The sequence below is a fragment of the Labeo rohita genome, chromosome 15, assembly GCF_022985175.1.
Source record: "Labeo rohita strain BAU-BD-2019 chromosome 15, IGBB_LRoh.1.0, whole genome shotgun sequence".
Taxonomy (NCBI): Eukaryota; Metazoa; Chordata; class Actinopteri; order Cypriniformes; family Cyprinidae; genus Labeo; species Labeo rohita.
The window spans coordinates 1678466-1700822 of NC_066883.1; the positions used below are offsets into that span (position 1 = coordinate 1678466).

Below are 22357 nucleotides of genomic sequence, written 5' to 3' on the forward strand. Positions count from 1 at the left end.
CACCTTTTGATCTGCTTTTTATAAAGTAAGACTACTTATCTTGTGGTGTTTTGCTTCTGAAGTAATTGTATCTCAATTTAATCAAGTTAATTTTTAATTTTCATTTTCTTTTTTTGGGAAAATGAGTGAAATGTTAATGGAGATCTGTTGGAAGTTGTATTTCTAAACTTTCAAGCATTGCTAATACAAGATATTTACATTTAGAGAAAATATTGTTGTGTTGCGTTTAATTTATTCCTTAGTTTTTTTTTTGGGGGGCTCAAATTGACGTTTATAAAACTGTACATGTGAAAAACCCTACACATGTAAGCTGTGAGGTAAAAACAAGGTAAAACAAGTCCATTTAGGGCCCTCCAAAAAGGTGATGTTACATGACAGAAGTCATTCAATTTAGTGATCGCGTTATTTTGACCACAGCTTGTCTGCTGGATGTCAAACATTCGACTGTCTTCACTCTTACGTTCAGTCCCTGAACATGCTGCTCCAAACAGACACATGCAGTTTGTTGAAGCCAGACTTTGCTTTATGCAGTCACTTAGCACTGTCTGCCTGACTTCAATTATTCATGACGCTTGCTCAGTTGCCATTATATGTGATGGGAAATAGTTGCTCTCACGGAAAGAAGGATATCTGTGGAGGTCAAGCGGCTAAATAGACTGCTGTTGATCAGTCGTTGTTTACCGTATCCGCACGTCCATCTGTGAATCTGTTGAGTTCGGCCTTGTTAGTGTTATTTAGCAGGTGTTTTATGCCCTCATTAAGCTTGCCTGGAGAGTGTAAAACATTGCTCTGTTTCATGGGTTATCCGTTTGTCTGACCAGTGGCAGGTGGAGCAGTGTTGAGCTAAACTAAAAATAATATAAGACTTGACACTTTCACTTTTGTGATTAGGATTGTAAATATAACGCAGGATTCGGCAGAGAATATTGTGTCGTACAGACAGATGCAGTAAGTGCACCGCATACAGTATGTGGGTGTATTTCATATGGTTTTAAAACACCTATAGACCATTTTCAAGAAAAAGGACACTTGATGACTCTGAAAGTGTCATATGGTGGTGTACGCCATTATGCAAAATGCATTTTTCTAACACCTTACGTCTGTGTGACTGCTCACCTCTTAATCACCATTGTACAATTTTAAACATTTTATGAAGAATAATGTATATTTTTTTAAACATCATGAATTATTCACTAATACATATTGGTACGTTTTCGAAGGCTTGTCACCACATGACTTTTCACAACCTGAAATAAACTTAATTAATCATAAAAAAGGCAAATTATCCTCTCTATTATACAATTTTGTGTTTTATGCATTTTTTTGTGAGTCTGCATGTTGTTTGATTTGGTGGACAAAAGTTTAATTAATAGTATTAATAAACTTTTTTTGTTTATATATACTCCTAAGAATTGATCAAATATTATTAGTGCTGTGCAACGATTAATCGTGATTAATCACATTCAAAATAAAAGTTTTTGTTTACATAATATGTGTGTGTGCTGTGTATATTTATCATGTATATATAAATACACATGCATGGATATGTTTAATAAAATATGTTATGTTTATAAATTAAATATATGTATATATGTAAAAATATAAATTTCTGCATGTAAATACATGTAAATATTTTCACACATATATAATGTAAACAAAAACTTTTATTTTGTATGTAATTAATCGCAATTAATTGTTGCACAGCAGTAAAGATTAGGCCAAACTTTCAGTAAGACTTTAATATACAATAAGAAAGTAATTATCAATAATTTGTTGCAAACTAATTGTGTGTGGTCAATATAGTAGTCTCAATATTAATAAATTAATATGCGATGTACAAATAGTAAATTCTTCAGTCATTGTCACTGTAATTTTCAAATGATTATTGTTTAATTATCAAAAGTTTGATGTTTTTATTTTTGTTTTTTACTTATTTATTGACTCTAACTGATGTGTTTAGAAAATGTGATCTCATTAGTATTTGCATATATTTTATGTAATGTACATTTACTGACGTTTGCATAGTCATGAAAACATACAGTATTTATGTAATTATTGTCACTGCATGTTTCTGCCTAGTACATTTTTAACGTTTTTAATTAATTAATTAATTAATTAATTTTTTAAAATGATAAGAGAATTGATACAAATTTATGTTATATGGTTAACAAACATTATCTAACCCTTTATTAATGAGCTAATTAAACAGTAATAATTTGTAGCTATCATGGCAATGAACGAAGAACTCACTATTTGTAAAAAGCAAATAAATTTATTAACAATGTAGAGACGACAGTTTATAAACTATGAATTACCTATAAACTTTAGAACCTTTAAGTTTTGTTACTGTAGACTTATTATAAAGTATTACCAAGTTTTCCATTCAAGAATTTCTTGCCATTACTTCCATGAATTTTTATTCAGAAATTAAAATTGTGCTAATTATAAAAAATGCACAAGTGCATTGTATGATTTGCATTTTAACACACACACATACATATATTTAAAAAAAAATGAATAGTTGCAACAGACAAAAATGAGTGTCATTTCATTGACCTGTATGCTGTCAGAACAAGTCTTTAAGCGCTGTTTTCAGATGCTGTATGTTTCTCATGCTCTCCAAAGCAGCACAAACATTAACTTTCTCCTCTATTGCTGACACGGTCATGGAGAGAGAGACGGCCTGCTGCCTGAGCCACTGCCACTAAAGCTTTAGAGCTATGCAGTCGGGTGCCATCAGATGCAGAAATGCATAATAAATTTAATTATGGTTTTTAGATAAACATTTTATTTATTCATGACGTGGGGAATGGGCTCAGGCTTTTGATTTAGCTTTTGAAAGTGGCTCTAAGAAGTCTTGATCTATCAGCTGGAGTAGAGAATAGGGAAGTTGACAGCAGCTCATTGGAGAGAAACGGAGAGAGAAATAGAGCTGGTTAGTTAAAATAATGCAGTCAGACGGGTCTATATTCATGATGTCAGCCTTTCTAAACATAGTGCAGAGAGTCATGCTGGCTGATGGGTAGGAGCTCAAGGCTCTGTATGCAGACGAGTCTGCACTTCTGCCTGCGTGTCTGCATCTGCATGCGGCTCAGGGTTTATCAGCGTGCTTAAAGGGACAGTTCACCCAAAAATCGAAATTCTGTCATCATATACTGAGCCATGAAGTCGTTCCAAACAAACCTGTGTGAGTTTCAGTTGTTGGTTGCCAACATTCTTCAAAAGATATATTTTTAAGTTGGACAGGAGGAAAAAGAAAAAAAAAACAATTTATGGTCTTAAAATCATCTTAAATCAGATCAGAAGGTCATTATAAAGTCATGGCATTAATGTTGCTTGCCCTGCAAAAAAAAATTGTATTTTGTCATGTTTTCTAATACTGATATCTAAATATCCTTAAATACACACTTGAGATGCAAAATGATGATTTCACGTGACTTCATGCTTAAAATGAGAACAAATATCTGTGAATGGGGTATGAAAACTTTTCCCTTTGAATGAAGTATTTTTTTATTTTATTATTATTATTATTGTTTTTTTTTTTTGATTGGCAATATTAAAAAATCTTTAGTAATTTGTGCTGGAAAACAACAAAAATACTGAGGAAGAACAACACTTTTTTCCATTCTAGTTAAGGCATTTTCTTTTTTTTTTTTTTCTTTTTTTTCCGAATTGATAAAATTAGTGAAAAAAGTATTGGAGATCTGTTGGAAGTTGTATTTTTAAACTTTAAAGTGTTGCTAATAAAACTAATTTCCTAGACATTTACATTTAGAGATTATGTTCACAAAAATGTCTTTTGGGAAAAAAAAAAACCTAAAAACTGCTGGCTTGGGAATTTGTGTTTGTCCAAGCAATGACGGATGGGGCAGTGTCCATGAAACCTATCTGAACATTTCACATTTGGAAGTACTGAAAATTTCTTAGCTGGACTCTTAAACATACTGACACCTGTCATGACACTTTTTTGGATTAGGATTGTAAATGTAGTACAGTATACTGTAAGAATGTTGTGTGTTAGTCAGACAGATGTATAAGTAAACCACACACACTGTTTGTGGCTGTTTGTGTTTGTGTGTGTTTAATAGACTCATGTTACTGTACATGTACTGATGTTACAGGCACAGAAATCGCTCCAACAGCAGCTCCTCCAGAGGGTCCAGTCACAGGAGGCGGAGCCGAAGCGCAGATAGGGGGCGGAGCCGCAGGTCCCACAGGTCTCGATCCCGCAGCCGAAACAGAAGGTAAGGACTAGCACACTGATTCATATAAATAGATATGTCAATAATGTGTCCTTAGCACTGGTGGAATGAATGTAAAAATACTTCATTTACCATTCAAAAGTAGTTTTGGTTCTTAGAAGAAACCCTTAAATGATTTTGCCGTTTAAAACTTTTAAGCACACAACTTCAGAACAATATATATGTCAATCATGTGAAGTTCTGTGTTTGCTAAAACAGGAACTAAATATTAAACTTGACTTGTCCTGCACCGTTTGTGCTTATGAATTATGCTGCAATCATATTTATTTATTTATTTAGTTGTTTTGTTTTGTTTTTTAATTATTTTATTTTATTTTATTTTATTTTTATTTTACTTTATTTTATTTTACTTTACTTTACTTTTATTTAATTTTATTTTATTTTGTTTTGCTGATGGATAATAAAACAGGCCAAAAACTGAGCTATATCTACACTGAAAAAAGTCTGGAATAGGGTTTACTTTGAAACTCTTTTAACCCTTGCATGTTTTTAGGGACATTTTTGTGTAAATTTTTTTTTGGCTGTCTTCATGCATAATGTTTTTTTAAGTTTTAATATTTCATCCTCATTTCGTTCAAAAATCTGTTTTGCTTTAGATACAAAAATGTCCCAATTAAAACCCCATTACAGCTTAAAAATTGAATCCCAGTGGCATTTAATCATAAAATCATATGTTCTTTGTTCAGAGGCTTTTATTCTGTCAGTAAAGTTTCAGCATTTTTACTATTTAAAAATTTTAAAAACTCCCTATTTTCCACATGATAGCAACATTTTCTGAGGTTTGGCTTATTGTACAGATATTTTTTTTCCTGTTTTCTGCTTCTGCTGGAAAGAAGGCAAACTGAATTGAATGTTGTAATTATAATTATGTGGGTGTATTGGTATGTATTTCAGATTGTGGTTTGTATTTGTGTACTGAGAAATGTGTGTTTGTGTAAATGCTTTGTGTGCATGTATGTATATATATATATATATATATATATAAATGTATGTTGTTGCTAATTATTGACTTATCCAAGACCAAACAACAGTGGTATTGTGTAACCAGGCATTTAACGGGCTAAAATCCTGAAGATGAATGGATTTTTGGTAGTTGTGATCAGGATTGAATCAGGATTGATGTTGGTAAAAAGAGATATGTCAGTGAAACCAGAAAAAAATGTAAATATATCTATAATTTTATGACTATTTTTTGATATTGATATTTTTGTCCCCTGAGAAGCTGTGCAACTTTTTCAAATTGACACACATGACAAATAATAATACATTTTACGGATAATTACAAAGAAAACCATACTTTGGTAATCAACTACAAAAAAATTGTTTATAGTACCGGTACAGATGTTTTCCGTAATTTCATATTTCTTTTCTTTCTAATCCAAATTTTATTTGCTAAAAGCTACACGTCAGCTGCATCATCATCAGCAGCAGCAGCGGCGGCGATGATTTTCCGCCTCCTTCCCCCTCATTTGGACTCAAATGCTAACATGTGCTTGGCTAATTAGCGTATGACAGGTTGCCATTAAAGACCTTCTGTTCGCAGAGCCACTCACTCTCACAGCTGCTTGTCCTGCGCACATAGATACTCACACTCATTACAGAGGTTATTAGTGTAGATTATTATTGTTTTTGTCTGTATTAATTAAGTACTGGCACAAGCACCCTTGGGTCAGTCCACATTTGTCTGCCCTTGTGCCTGTTTGGAGCTCGGAAGAAAAAGGGCCACTTAGGTTGATGAATTAATGCAATTAAAATATAATTATCCGTAGGCTGCTTATTTAATTTTTTATTTAAAGTAAACTCTCATGCACACGGCAAAAAGAACTGTAGGCTTTTTGTTTTTTAAAGGTAGGCTATTTCATTACCATTGCAAATGTGTGTAAATGAAGGAGAGTTTGGTTGAAGGCTTCAGAAGTGTAAAGATGGCTTTCGTAATGCGAACAGGCTAAAGCCTTTGTTTACTTGCGTTTGACTGTAGGAGATGCTGCTGGAAACGTCTAAATAAGTCGGGAAATTATTCATTCATATCTTAATTAGGCTGATGCAGATAAACAGGGCTTACAGCATCAGGCCCACATTGAATTAAGGGTTCAATTGGGTGCAGATTCAGTATTTTATAAGATAACTCTTACCCTGTGGGAATGAGATTATCAGTTGAAAATATCAGCTTATTTGTTTTTTAAACATCTGGACTGATAACTAGAAGTTTACTAGCGAGTTCAGAGACTTCAGGTGACTTGGAAGAAAGCCTTCGCTAAATAGCAAAGATGTTTTTTTTTCAAGTTTAGGTGAAGGCCTTTTCGCAGTCTTTGGCCTGCGCGTCTGTATGATGTCAGAGTTTGCTTTGTTTAGTTTATGTGAAATCTGTTTTGTGAGCTCGAGCTGTTGAGCTTGAATGTAATAGATTTATTAGTTTCTCAGGTTTCTTCTTGGTCACTGCTAACTGCTGAGCTCATGTTTGGCACAGATGTATTCTGTAATTCCATTCTCTGTTTGAAAACAGATGGAACAGGAATATGGGAAATATTTAAAAGATTCAGCACACGATGGCACTGTGCATGCTGACGTGTGTTTAGTTTTGAAAATCAAACACAAATGCATGCATTTGTCATGTGTTCATCGATTACACATTGGACGGATATTACAGGCTTTGTTTTTCTTGGTTATAGGTAATATATTAGGGCTGTCAATTGATTAACATTTGTAATCAAATTAATTACACAGTGTGTAGATTAATTAATCGCATCTTAATTGCACACAGAGTTGGCCAGGAAATCACCCCCAGAAGAGAAAGTCATAATTTATGTTACGTGAGAAAAGCATGACATTTTACTTGATTTAATTACAAAATGTAGCTTAGAAAGAAACATTTATTTTTACATATTTTTTTAATGTTTTATTTTTTAATTAGTATGGATTTTAAAATTTTTATTTTCAGATTTTTTAAAATATGAAATTATTTTTTTGAAATAATTTAATTAAATTATACTAGGAAATTTGTTTAAGAAATGTTATTTTTATTTTCTTATTAATAAGAAAATAAAACTGCCAATAGCTGGGAGTAAATGTCTTAATGAAGACATTGTCATTGACATTGACATTGTCATTGAGTCCTTAATTAATTAATTTGATTCATTTGATTTGCTCAGGCTGATTCAGTCAGCAATGAAGTAAATGGCTCTCTTTGTGAATGGACAATAGAATCATTGTTTTACTTGATTTGTCCAAAATGTAGATTCATTCAGAAATTGTGTGTTCCTTGGACAGAACAGTTCAGCTGTGGCTTTAATAGGAATCTGTAAATATTTTTTTTCCGCAAAAATACCATATAAATGTGAATCCTGCATGTTCTGCGTGTCTCTGTTTTAATGAATGGAGCAGACGAGCCCTTTTGTTTACTACACTCTGAAGCACGCGTGACGCTCGTGGTGATTTCAAGTTGAAGGCATTGTGCAAGATATATATTACTACTATTACTACTACTACTAAAATTAAACAAACATTATATTTAGGGTATAATCACACAACATTTCTTCCATGTTTTAATTTTAATAGTAAATTCCCCTTTGTTTGCCAAAAAAAAAAATTGTGCTTAATTTTCAATCATTAAAAGGTAAATAAAAAAAAAAAAAAAAATGTTTTTTGCCTTGATTTGAAAACCAGAATATTTTAAATACACAACACAGAATTTCTGAGGGCAAAAAACCCTTTCATAAGGCTATTTTAAGAATACATTTGAATAAATTAAGTATGCATTCAAATAATTTGACATGCTAAACAATAAAACAGGGCCCTAAACATGTCATTTTTGTTAAACCTTTATTAAATTGATGTGTAAAGCACATATTAATGCTTATTCTGCATGAGCATATTTTAGATCTCTTAATCAGTCATGGTTCATAGTGAGAAATGGTCCTCAGACTAAATGTGAACAAATTTCTATATGAGACGACATTTTCATCTTTAAGTTTAGCTGTTTTAAAACACATAATGTGCACTTTACTGTAAGTTGCATTGTTTACTACTGACTACATTGGAAGAAGATCATGTGTTTTGGAGATTGGGTTTTTACAACCCTAATGAAAACACTATAGCAGGTTATGAAAGAACGACTAGCTGTATTATGACTGACTTAAACCGGTTAAACTCGTTAGTAAGCGTGTTCTTATTAGTTTTCGCTGTATTCTTTATTTGAGCCGTGTTATTGGATTTTATTTATCTCAGGTTGAGCCTCATCGGTGAAAGCTGACTGAACGAGCCTATAGCGCACGATGGGCTAGAGAGCGAAACGGGTTACCTGGGTCGGGCCTGCGATCCGTCACTGTCGCGTTAAAAAGGTTTGGGTCTAATAATGGCGTTTGGGATGAGGCAGACTGATAAATCAGGTGTGAATTGAGTGGACAGCTCTCTTTGATTGATACACTGACAGGATATGAGCAAGTGCCGTACCAGATAGAGAATATGAGAACGGGAAAGAGAAGAAAAGAATAGGGCCCACAGAAAAAAAATAAAAGATCCAAGGAGTGGAGGATATTATTCAGAGAATGAGAACAATAACTGCGGCATGGAAATATTGCGGGAAAGAAGATTAGGGCAGTTCAGTTGGGCATATTACACTTCTTGGCCCCCATAAATAAATAAATAAATAAACAAGTAAAGCAAGAGAAATACATAAAGTTAGAATGGTGTGGATTCTGGTGTGTTGTTCACCGCTTCGCTCTGCTGTTTTCAAGATATAAAATGAACAGAACGGGTACCCATTGAGACTCGCAGTCTTTTGCCCTTGACATGAGAACGAACTATTGTTGAATGGATTTCTCCTGCATTATACAATGAATTGGTAACTGTAATTGATACATATGAAGAACTTGTGCTACTTTTGCATGAGGTATGTCAGCGTAAATACTTGTGTCTTATTCACAAACCACTTGCAGTCCAGTTTAGTGTATACATAGTATGAACTGCACAGTATCTTCAGTATTTAAATGATGTCATTAATTCCTTTATGCACAAACACGCCTCATTTTATGTAAATTAGACTCATTGTAAATTGTGCTTTATTCATAAAAATTGCCCGGAGCAAATGAAATTAGGCAGTTAATAAACATAGTCTAGGCTAAACATTAAAAGGGACATTTGAGTGCAGAAGCTGATGTTTTTTGCAGCCGCAGGTGGTTTTCAGTAAATCTGCCATACATGAATAATCTTTGCAGAAAATTTTGACTTAGATGGTGTGGTTATATTTTTAGTGTTTACTGCTTGTAAATGCTCAGATTAGGTTTTTTGAATGTTCTTAGATATTAGTAAATTAAATGGTGGCTTTAAAATGGTTGCATTTTTTCAAATATGTTTATTTTAATAATAGTTTTTTGTCTTTTAACCAGAAAATGTTAGCCACACTTTTGTTATGTGATATCGTTGTTTTAGTTAGTTAAAAGTGTAACCTGTCAAACTGCAAACGACCTGTAACCAAATGTTTTTGAAGCTGAAAAAAAAGATAAATCATGTTTCAATATATATCAGTTTATACCATGATCTATCTAAATACTCAGTTCTGATTGGCTGTTAAAACAGTTTTAAATGAATGCGCTGCCTTTATTACAACACAACATCTTATCATATTCTCATCAACGGTATGTTTAAAGTAAAATGGTTGAATTATTGTCATAAGTCATATTTGATTGTTTTACCACAGGAAAGGTGTGCATTAGGTATTTGGGACATCACATGATGTGATTTTTTTTTTTTTTTTGCTGAAATGAGGAGTGCTTAATGGCCTTTCATGATGCTTTTTTTTTAACTAATCTAATGTTTCTTAGAATGGTTAATTGACTATTTGGATCATTAATGCAACTGTTGAACAGCAATCTGCTTCCTTTCAATTAAGAATTTGTATTATGATTTGTGCTAACTAAAAGTAAAGACACTGAAATATCTTTTTAAAAAATAGTTTATTCATCTTCACTGAGGTATGTATAAATTGATGGATGGATGGAAAACCCCAGGGGCCGGTTGTTTAAAAAGTTTAATCTGGATCAGAATGATCTGGATTTGGAAATCCCATGTTTGCTATCCAGGATCAGGTAACCCATCTTACGTTTGTGCTGGTTTTTCAAAGCAAAATTGGATTTGATCACCCTGATCCAGATGCACACTTTTCAGATTTCCAAATCTGGATTACTAGTGCTCTACAAAAAAAAAACAAAAAAGATGAGATGAGATTGGAAAAAATCGCCAATGTGTTTTCATTCTAGTTTTGCATTGCATTTACACAAATAACTACTTCTGACTGGTCCATCTCTGTTGATTATGCCAATGTAGTTTACAATCAGGGATCAGTTTTTCAATCATTTTTCGTGGATATTACATGTTAAAATGTTGTATATTTTGGACCAGTTTAAAAGTTTTATTACATTTTTGTTCCTGAAATCCACCCATCACATTTGCACTCAAGCTATTTGGGACAAAAAGCACTAAAACAAATGATATAAATATGAAACATTTTTAATTTTAGGGGCATAAAACTGCATTCTATAGGCAACATCACACGGTGAGCTGTTGCACTGCATCATAACTGATTAAATAGATTAACATGTTAAATTAACAGCTCTATAATGTATACAAAGTAAAGATTTTACTTTAGGGACCCATTTTCACTATTAGCTAGTTGCTTATTAGCATGCATATTACTAGCATATTGTATGTATTTATTGTAAAGCACATATTAATGCCTTATTCTGCAGGATCATATTTTAGATCCCTTAATCTGTCATGGATAATAGTGAGAAATGGTCCCCAGACTAAATGTGAACAAATGTAAAAAAGGATGATGATGAGTGAGGTCATTTTCATCTTTAAGTTTAGTATGAAACGTGGTGCTTAAGTTTTAGCTGTTTTAAAACACGTCTAATGTGCACTTTACTGTAAGTTGCATTGTTTACTACTGACTACACTGGAAGAAGATCATGTGTTTTGGAGATTAAATCAACATTTTTACAACCCTAGTGAGTGCTGGAATCCATTTTTTTTTTTTTTTTTTGGATCAAAAGTATCCCAGTCTTACTCAAATGTTTTGAACAACACAAACTGAGGGTCTAATCCAGATCAGAACCAAGACTGGATTTTGTAAGCCGTATTCAGGGTCCTTTTTTTCTTTTGAACAACCCGTTTTCAAGATTTGATCCAATCCGATGACCAAAATCTGATCAGATTACTTTTAAACAACTGGCCTCAGGTGTAACTGGATTCATCCATTACGAAGTGATTGACCAGTTTATTTTGGCTAGTAACTGGTGATCTATTGCTGTAATATAATTCTACAAGTTTTCATTTCAGAATTTGGTGTTTTAATATTCTTCATCATCTGGAAACTTGAATGTGAAATTTCATAATATTTACAGTTAATTTCCCCTCTAAACACATCAGAACCAAAAAAATCTGCTGTTTAAAAATACAATTCTATTTCATGTTACATCTAGATCTTCAATTTGCAAAATTCTAATTAAAATCTTTTTGTTATGTTTCTATACTGGTAGAATTTCTGGTTATTTATGTGACCAAATTGAGCTTTTATGAATGTATTGAATTAGCAAAAATTATAATCACATATTTACGTTTTTTGACCGCTAAGTGACGCAGACCTCAAACTTCTCAGGCTCCTTCGAGACATGGAGGGAATGACACATACCAGGGTTTGTGAAATTGGATGACATGGCAAAAAATTGGATATCGTTTGACATTGTATGTCACTGAGTCTAAGGAGAGCAGTTTCTGGATTTTTGATCTAAACATCAAGAAGTTACAACCAAAAATACCTAGGGCTGTCATTTTTTAATACAGTTAACTACATGATGTGGCATAACTGCATTTTTAACAGTAATTGCATTTGCGTAAATAATGCTATGCGATAATTTTCTTTAAAATTCAATATCAAGAAATAGTATAAACCTTAAAACTAAAACCGCCAGTAGTTGACAGAAGTCACTGAATAATTAATTGTTTTCAAATGACTGATTCATTGAGGAGCTAAGCAAATATTAATCAGTCATTGAATCATTGACTCACCCGTTTAATTCCAACTGCATTCTAAGCTACATCACACAGTGAAAGTGTACTTTTTCAAGGTGTGTTTTTGTTTGGGACTTTATAATGTCATCTTGCACATTGTTAAAATGATAATTACGATACTATGGTAGACAATACATAGCTCATGCACCTTGTTCCATCTGGATGCATTTGCTTCAGAGGAATAAGCAGAGTTTGGTTGTCACCTTGCATTTTGTTGTTACTAAGCTATTGCGTGCAATGTAAGATGACAAGTCTGGGGTGAAGTGTGGTGCATTAAATGTGTTAGTGGTGCATTAAATCATTTTAGTACATTATAATTATATATATACAGGGTGCGATTTGCTGGGTGAGATGGGGGGGGGGGGTAGATTTCCCCCGCTCTAGTCTATGCCTCTGCTAAATTATTCATATAAAAACATCCAGTGAAGCCACTCCGCTTTAAATCCAATTATTTGCGATACACGTTTTAAAGTCCCATTCTGAATCAAATAATTTGCGATCTGATTGGAGCGCTTTGAAACAGTGAATCATTTTGCATTGCAGTGGTTTACTGGTTCAGAGTTTCAAAAAGCTCAGTTGATACTGTTTTCTTTGCTCGCTTTCTTTATATAATTTATTCGTTGTATGAAATGAAATCATTACAATCAATAGGCCTAACTTACAATGTTTTTATTAAATTGTGATCATGTTAGACACAGTTTCCCGTCATATTAAAAACATTTCATGACACTCATTATCTGGTACTTGCCTAAAAAGACGGGTATATAATGTGCGTTGTTAACGGATTACATTAACATTCATTAGATTACTCAGACTATAGCCTTACTGGAGTTGGGGTAACCTCCGCCTATGGAAAGAGAAAAAAGTTTTCAAAAGCATCCTCCCCTCTGCTTTTTTCACCAATCGCACCCTGTAATATAATTTTTTTTTTTTTGTTCAAAATAACCAATTTTCAGAAATCTTTACCAGTAGGTGGTGCTTTGCTGAATCTGTGCATGCAGCATCAAGTCCTGTTTGTGATGACATATACCGAGTTTTGTCTGTTTTGGTCTGCTTTTTGTCACATTCATGAAGATATTTCTTAATATCAGTTTCTGATCATTGAAAATGTCACAGTCATCTGAGCAAAATTGAACAAAATTTGTAGGAGTAGTGAAAAACATGTTTTGAAAGATTTAAAGGTGGAAATCTCTGCTTGAGCTCAGGAATTAGACTAATGTGAATTTTGTTGCAAGGCCTTATGTTTCAAGTATTATTACCCTAAACATCAATGCAGCTTTGACTCTTGACTCTAGAGGGATTGAACGACTGACCCCAAAATGAATGAGATTAAAACTCAAACCCTCTCTTATCTCTGTGCCAATGTTCAAACTTTTTACCCAGTGATTCTACGGGCTGCCATAGACTTCATTTCGATAATCAGACAACTAACAGATTCAGCGGTTTTCATTTTTTGGCACTGGGTAAAAAATGTTTAGTTAGTAAAGTTGACCAGAGCATATTTTTTAGTTTTATGATTAATATTTCAGCACATATTAAGTTACAGACCTCAAAAGAAATATGTATGAAAAAGAATGAATGCCTTTAAATGCATTTTCAGAAGTCATAATTGCAATGAGGGAAACAGTGCATCTGTAAATACAGGTTTCTATCTCCTTTGTCCACTTTTTGTTAAAGACAGGTGTTTTGCACTAGCATGACCAATGAATGTAGCATGTTAGATAGGGAACTGAAGCTTTATCTATACATTTTATCACTTGTTTTGTTCTGTTACAAAGAATAATAGGAAACATAGTTTGTTCACGCAAGTTTGAAACCTAAATACGATGTCACTGATCTTTGCTTGATTGACCTTCCTGTTGTTGCTGTGTTGTTTCTTTGAATGGCTAACATTGCTATTGCATGTGTTTTCTTCAGGAGGAGCAGGAAATCAGCTAGGTTTCGTTTTTGTTTTTCTTTCTGGGATCTCTCGTGTGCTTTGCTCCTGGGGCTCACAGTGGGGGTGAACGTCTCGCCATAACCCCTCCTAAACATGCTGGCGTAGCTCCAGAGAGCGTCCTAACAATATTCTCATGCACATTAGCTGACTCGATGCAAACCTAAGCCTAGGCTTCTTTTAGCATGTGTGTTCTGGCATGGTTCAGGTGTGTGTTCTGCGTTTCATCACATCAACATGCTTCAGTCTCCTCAATCTAAGAGACAGCTCTCCTCTCCTCCTCCTCGCTGGCTTTCTTCTCTCCCTCTGTCCCGAGTGTGTGCTTTTTTTTATTATCTCCTCTAAAGGCTAGTCAAACGCTGCTGGCCTTTGTTGTCAGAAACTTTTATTTACCAAAGAGGGGCGTAAGTGAGTGACATGGCAGGGGTCTTTTATCCCTGGCTAGCCGCGAGCGCAGCTCTCTCTCGCTGCCCCATCACCCCACCCCTCCATCCAGCGATTCCTTCAGCACATCCAGCAGCAGCCGTCTCCCCTGGGCAGACACAACCAGAGAGCTGTCTGTAAACGCTGCCTTACACATGGACACACCATTCACCTGTTTATTTTTAGCATGCACATGCACAAACTCGGTGTTCGTACCGGGGATGCACATTTTTGGCAGTTTCTTTTAACCGGTTCACAGTGGTTCTTTATTAATTGAACTTGAATAAATGATGCATTAAAGGCAAAATAAAAATGGCCAAACCATCTTCGTTTTCATCTGCGTCGGGATCTCAGGCTGCTGTACTTTCCTCATTGAAATGTGTGGTAATTTGACGTTTCAAAACAGTTAAAATGTGTATGTTGCCCCATATTAAAAGCAATGGTATGGTTAATATTTTTATTTTTTTTACTCATTTCTCAAAAAAAAAAAAAAAAAAAAAAAAGAATTGAAGCATGCAGTCTGAATTATGATTGATGCAAAGAGCTGCAGAAAACAGAAATATGTCATTTCATTCCCACATTATTCATGAAAGGGAATGCCCATCGATTGATTTTCATCCAAAGCAACAGAGAATTAAAAAAAGAAATACACACATGAGAGTGGTTTCTGCCACAGTCTAAGCTCAGTATCGCTTGCAGAGTGAATTACAGTCCATATCCATACTTTAATAACAGTTCACCCTTAACATAAAAAAAAAGTAGTTTATGTTTTCATCCATACTTGTACATGCAGCCCTTTTTTTAATTATTTGTGATACTTAGTTTAGTCAAATTCTGGAAATAAGCAAGTTCAACACTCTCATTTCAGCAGCTGACATTTAACTAAAGTCATTTGCAATAATTTTTTCTGTGGTTTTGCATTTGATCACAAAAGATCATTATTGCTTAATGCATTTTATTATTGTATATTGTGGGTTTGTGCAATATTCACTATTTGTATTTGTCTGGGTTTTAAAAGTTGCTGTTTTGATTTAAGAACACTTGCTGAAGAATGAAAGTTGTATAGTCAGGCTAATGGCTGCACCTGTCATGAATGGCTACAAAGGAATTCATTCTGTGTAAAATTGTATTCAAATTCTATTTAAAATTGAACATTCTGTTTATGCTATTTTAAATCTTGCGGCTCAACAACAGAAGGGCAGAACTTGATTGTTCACAGTGCGAAATGTCAAAACATTAGGGATGTAACAATATTATCAATATTGTGATATCGTAATAGCAAAACTGTCTCACTATTATTGTGGTGACATGACCGTATAAAATTATATAGGTCTTCCAGGCAAAAAGTGTTGATTTTTAAATTATTCTAACTTGAAAGATCTATAAAGGTATACTTTGGCACAGTATCTGTCAAACCAACATAAAACTGAAAGCACAATATGGCTTAATTGCTTTATCAAGTTTGTTTTCACTGCGCATTTCAAAGCGAAGGCTCTTGATTTGTTTTTTCCACGTCTCAGAACATCTCTGTTCACAGTGAAATAATTTGGTGAACTTGTTTATTGCATGTGTTGTGAGTTTAGCACGCATTTAGGAATGTGCCAGCCACCAGTTTGGCTTTGTTTTCATGGCAGATGATTACAGCGTTTCGCTAGATTTGTAGTAAGATGCATTTTTGTAAGCCTGTCTTCACTAAACCTGTTTCAAAATAAAAGGTCTACAGCCACTTCCATCAGAATAAAAGCTTGAAAGTGCAGTATGAATTGCTGACAGCTACTGGTTTAAATGCGTAATGTTACTGCAAATTCAAAATATCTCTTTCAGGTGTAGAAATTAGAAAAAGAAGTATTGTGATTTCCCTGCTGTAGTGTAAATCAAAAATAATATCCCTTTGAAATATTCATTTCCGTTTATTTTACAGTGCAATTGTTGTATGTTGTAATATATGGCTATTACTGTCATGGGAATAACAATAATTTAAAATTGTTGTTATTATTATTATATTCTAATTAGTTTGGCTTCTAAAACACCAGTGTGAATATAATTTGACTTGAATATAATAGAGACCACAATTCTTCTGACTTAAAGGGGTGCTATTATGCTTTTTCACTTTTTGAATTTTAGTCAGTGTGTGGTGTGTATCTTTAGGCATAAAAAATATCTACAAAGTTACAAATCTCAAAGTCCACTCCAAAGGGAGATATTTCATTTTTAAAAAATCTACAACGAACAGCTCTTTTAGACTATTAAATCCTGCCTACGGAAAATCGAATTCTTGGGGGATGTGTAGGGACGAGATGGAGGATTAGCCTAACTTTAGTGATGCAGCACGGAGAACCACTTCAACGAGCCAGAGCGCATTATTGACTAGAGTGGCCGCTTCAAAGCTGTAACGCGCTGCAGACGTGTGCAGTACAGGGGGTCGAAACACATGCCGAAACCGTGATTCACTCCAGTTGCCGCGTCGGCATAGACGGGTGTTTCTCTTCATCAGTCTAAAACAAGTCCAATAATGTGTATCCGTCCATAATAAAAAGTGCCGCACACGGCTCCAGGGGTCAATAAAGGCCTCCTGTAGTCTTTGTAAAAGAGCATAATAGGACCCCTTTAAGTTTTCCCCTTTTAAGTTCAAGGCTTCATTTGTCTTTTTTGAAATATTGCAATAAATATTGTATCATGGACTCCATATCGCAACATTATAGTATCATGAGATTATGATATTGTTACATCCCTACAAAACATTGGTGTGATTCCTACAAAAAGGGATGCGTTTTCTGCACACACACAAAATTGCCATTTATGAGATTTCACTCCCGTATTTTTAATGGTGTTGTCACGCCTTCCTGATTTTTTTAAAATGCATTTGTCACTCTCGTAAACACTGAATTGACTTAACAACAGCGGTTACAGATGCAGTTTATCATAGTTCATCATCATGCATAAATCAGAATCAATATCAGGTTGTTATGTTCAAACACCAAATACAATGGTAGAATACAAGAAAATAGTGAAATACAATGGGAAATCAAGAAGCTGGACAGTCCACATATCAGAAACATTGATGGTAATGCTCAAAATAATGTGTAAAGGTCTCTTTGCAGATGCAAACTGGGGTAAAATGAACTAAGATCAGTGCCAAAGAAAGTAGTCTGATCCAATGCTTGCATTTTTTGAGATAACTGGCTGATTTTGTGAACAATTGAAACTGCATAACTTATCCACTATGAATACAATAACACATTTTTACCATAGTTAAAGTAAAGAGTGTCTGACAGTTCAGTACATCTTGATGGACTTAATGGTGGATGGCAACAAGGCTTCTCAGTGCAGCGATTTGATTGGCTGTTTGTGTTGTTAGTCATTTATCTGTTGTCAAGTTTAATTGTGTGTGTACAGAACAGGATTAAGCACTAAATGGTCAAGTGACAATTGAGTATAGTCTCAGGCCATTAGGGTGAATCATTAGATGCTTAATTATTAAAGCTATCGGTGTTTTCACAACATTCGGTTTCCCATAGTCAGAACTCACGTCCTTATGTGTGAAAATTCACGAATGCCCGCAACGATTGTTAGTATAACCTTTGAAGAAATGATTGTGTCCGTTCGTCACGCGAGCGTCCATTGAGAGCATTGTGTTGTGGGAATTAAAGACATGGCTGGCTGCTAATTCACCGTGAGCTGCGTTTATTTCATCCTATTCAAAGTTACGTGTGGCGGCTGCCTCCTTTTCAAGCCTGCACTATTGGAAAGTAATATAAAATGAATTGGTCTCTCTTTCCTGCTATCCATCCCCCATTTAAGCCCTTCTTGAAGTTCTTCCAAATTGCGTTTTAAATGCCAATTAGGAGGTTGAATGTAGTAAAATAAAAGCCAGTGCTAGTAGAATGGCCTCACCTTCTGGCTGACCAGGCTTCTGAGAGCACATGCCGAATCTTTGGCTCCGAGCGCGACTTTGAAAGAAAATATCCTGCCTAATGAACACATTAATTAGAACCATAACTATTTATAAGATGATAATTAGAGACGAAGCGAGGTAAACCGGGCTCTTCCTGCAATTAATGGCGGATTAATTACGGGCCGTAATTAAGTGGCGTTTTGAAATGCATTAAGGTGAAGTACAGAGGCACGCAATGGCTTTGTGATCACTGGCATAATTATTCGCTGGCCGTTTGAGCCGCGCTCGCTCTGAGCCCGCTAATCAGCATCATTGCGTCGTTATATGTGCACTTAAAAAGACTCGCCACTGCAATAACTGCCTAATTATTTCTAATTGGCAGGCCCAAACGCAGTCTCGGCATTGATGGCATGAGCCGGCATTTAGCCGATCTGCAGGGGCCGATTGCTCCGAGAGGAGACGCCGTCTACCCGAGGGTTGAAATGTACCTTCACTAGAAATGTGGGAATTGCTAACCTGCCAGTCTTTCTGTACAGAAATGTAGACATGGCTTTTTTAATGTATGCAAGGCATCTAGTACTTGACAATCAATGACCAGTCCTGATTATTGCTAAGCCATATTCTGTTTTTTCAGCAGTCTGAAAACTGTTTTGCCTACTGTGATGAAATGCACTTATGTTTTACGTTGCGTCACAGAATGCTGCAAATGTAGTGTTTTCAGTGGACGTTTTAAGAAAAGGGAGGAAAAATGAATGTAATGCTCTTTCGTTTTCAGCACTGTTGAGAACATTTCACCTTTTGCTGCAATTTTGCACTCCTGTCATGCACATCCATTGACAAATGAGTCTCAGATTGGGGGAATCTCAGTTGTGCTGTGAAATCAGATTGAAAACATGAAGGATATGCATGCATCCTCATCCTTTATGATGATTCTTTGCTAGCCTAGAAAAATCGTGTTTGTAGAACTAAACCCTGGTGAAGTGTGCCAATGATTATTGCCATTACAGGTTGGTATCTTCTCAAATGTATAGTTAGATGACCTTCTATTTGTTTTCAGGCCAGATAAGCATAACAGTCACTCTCCCAAAAAATGCAAATGACTTAAAATGTCACATAAGCTTCACTGAGAGTCTTACTGTGTATGTGTGTGTTATTTCTAGTCTTTGCAACACGGAAATGAGGTGTTTTCCATGAATGCTCAAGACTTCTGATTCTTTAGCCTCTACAGGTAAATAACCAAAAGAATAACATGCTGCAATAAATAGTAAAACTGGTTGTGCTACAAACCAGTGTGTTAATAATTATGACGGTGCATTAGAACAATATGATAGAAAATGGCAGTTTACAATGTTGAGCAGCATAACTAGTGGAAGCGAATGCCATCAGAGGCCTTGCACACTCAAGTTACAAAAGGCCTTGCCTGATCTTACGTTAAAAATAAGGTGGGGTAGGTGGACGGCTGAGCAGCTGAAACGTGGTGAATGTACTTTACAGTTCGATTTATATTTGTTTCATTTTCTGTGTCATTTGGGGATCCGTTTATGTTTATTGTATTGCGTTTAGTCTCATAAGGCATTTGTTTTTTTTTGTTTGTTTTTTTTTAATGATTGACAAAATACATCGCTGAATATGCATCACTCCAGGGATCTGCAGTGGACTTCATTTAGGATGAATTGTCGTTAAAAGGTCATGAAGCTCACCACAGTTTTAAGAAATGCTTTAAAAGTAGGAGTGGAGTGGGAAGAGAGAGACAACACAACATCAATTTCTGATCCTTTCAATTTTGTTATGCTATAAAAAAAAAAAAAATTGATCCAATATACAGCAATATATTTGATCCAATATACAGCAAAAGCAGTAAAATTTTGAAATATTTTTACTATTTAAATTTAACGGTTTTCAATTTGAATATATTTTGAAAAGTAATTTATTCCTGTGATTTCAAAGCTAAATTTGTAGCATCATTACTCCAGTCACAGGATCCTTCAGAAATCATTGTAATATTCTGATTTGCTGCTCAAAAAAAAATTAATTAATTAATTAATTTATTATTATTATTATTATTATTATTATTATTATGTTGAAAACAGCTAAGTAGAATTTTTTTTTGAGTTTCTTCGATGAATATAAAGTTCAGAAAAACAGCATTTATCTGAAATAGAAATCTTTTATAACATTATAAATGACTTTATCATCACTTTTGTTTTTTATTTGAGGTACATGCTGTTTTTTTTGGATCTTTCTATTCATCAAAGAATCCTGAAAAAATGTACTCTACTGTTTTAATTATTATTATTATTAATAATAATAATAATAATAATACATGTTTCTTGAACAGCATAATAGAATAATTTCTGAAGGATCATGTGACACTGAAGACTGGAGTAATGATGCAGAAATTTCAGCTATTTCACAATATTACTGCTTTTGCTGTATTTTGGATCAAATAAATGCAGGCTTGGCAGAAGAGACTTCTTTGAAAAACGTTAAAAAAATCTTACTGTCCAAAAGATTTTGACTGTATGGAGAAATTGCATTTATGGAAGGGTTTAGTCACTTGCAATCCAGGAAAGCAGCTTTAACTTCTGTACTGTACATGATCTTACAGTTCTGCCACAGCATCTGTCAAAGGAAAGCAACATGTGCTGTCATGAATAATTAGGAGAAGCATCTTCTGATAGGATAAGGACATGCAGACTCATGAATAATTATGAGACACCAATAATGTGAGCAGATTTGAAACCTGAAAGATGAAAATACTACAGAAAACTTCAAAATGTAAAACTTGCACTTTGAAACCCATTTTCAAGTGTTTGCCTTCTTGCTGAGTGTGCACTGACAAACATATTAAACTATTTTTTATTAATTAACAGTATAAAGGCTTGGTGAATTCTTTTTCTGGACAAACTTTGGGTTACATACTAGAATATACATCATTGGCAGTTGGTACGTAAAAAAAAAAGGACAAAAGTAAGGGAAGAGAGTGAGCATCAAAGACATTTAATATAGTCCCTTCATGAGGCTGTGAGTTCCTGTGCGTGTCTCCGCTGCATGTTTAAGCCGGCTTCATTTGGAGGAGGGTGTTGAGGAGTTCAGGAGATCCACTGACCTGTAGAAGTACTCATGTCTTGCTTCAAAGCCACCTTACAGCCACGGATCTGCCATCACCCTCTCTCCTCAAAAGCACTTTAGCAAATTGTGCTATAATCAAGTTCACAGCGAGCCTGCACCTCGGACAAAAGTCTGGATGTGGATCCGGTTACAGGCTCCAGATTCAAGCACGAGGAAGAAAGAGGGAACGCTTCTAGCTGAATTATGTGCTTCTTGACTGAAACTGTGACACCCCATGGAAAATAATGAAACACTTTCCTGATACTTTCAAGTCATTTTTCTAAAACATGTAACAGAGAAGCCCTGCGCCAAAATATGGCCCAAACCTCATACGTCAACTCTGTCTGACCATTTTAGAAATTAAAAAGGACAAAGAAATCAAACTGCTGTTATAGTACTGCACAGTAGAACATAAACCAGTGACGAGGGTTTTTATTTTTCGTCTGTGAGAAGAATAACAGTAAAAATGTGTGCAGTGCTAACATACTAATTAATCAGTATGGACTGGTATACTGTATATGTAGACTTCTTTCTTGTGCATTCATTTTCCTTTGAATTTATCTGCATAAACTTCATACAGTATACATTGTTTCAGATTGGATAACTGTTACTATAATATGATATCCATCAGTACCGTGATAGAAAATGTCACCAACAACTTTT

The 22357-nt window shown here is 34.6% G+C and overlaps 1 protein-coding gene across 2 annotated transcripts in view; it reads left to right on the forward strand.

Annotated features, from left to right (window-relative positions):
- The window catches only part of rsrc1 (arginine/serine-rich coiled-coil 1), a 176348-nt gene that overhangs the window by 1640 nt on the left and 152351 nt on the right, over positions 1–22357 (forward strand). For both annotated transcript variants that reach the window (XM_051128713.1, XM_051128715.1), the window contains exon 3: positions 4122–4244. In XM_051128713.1, the coding sequence (XP_050984670.1) occupies positions 4122–4244 (123 nt within the window). The remainder of the gene's footprint in view (positions 1–4121; positions 4245–22357) is intronic.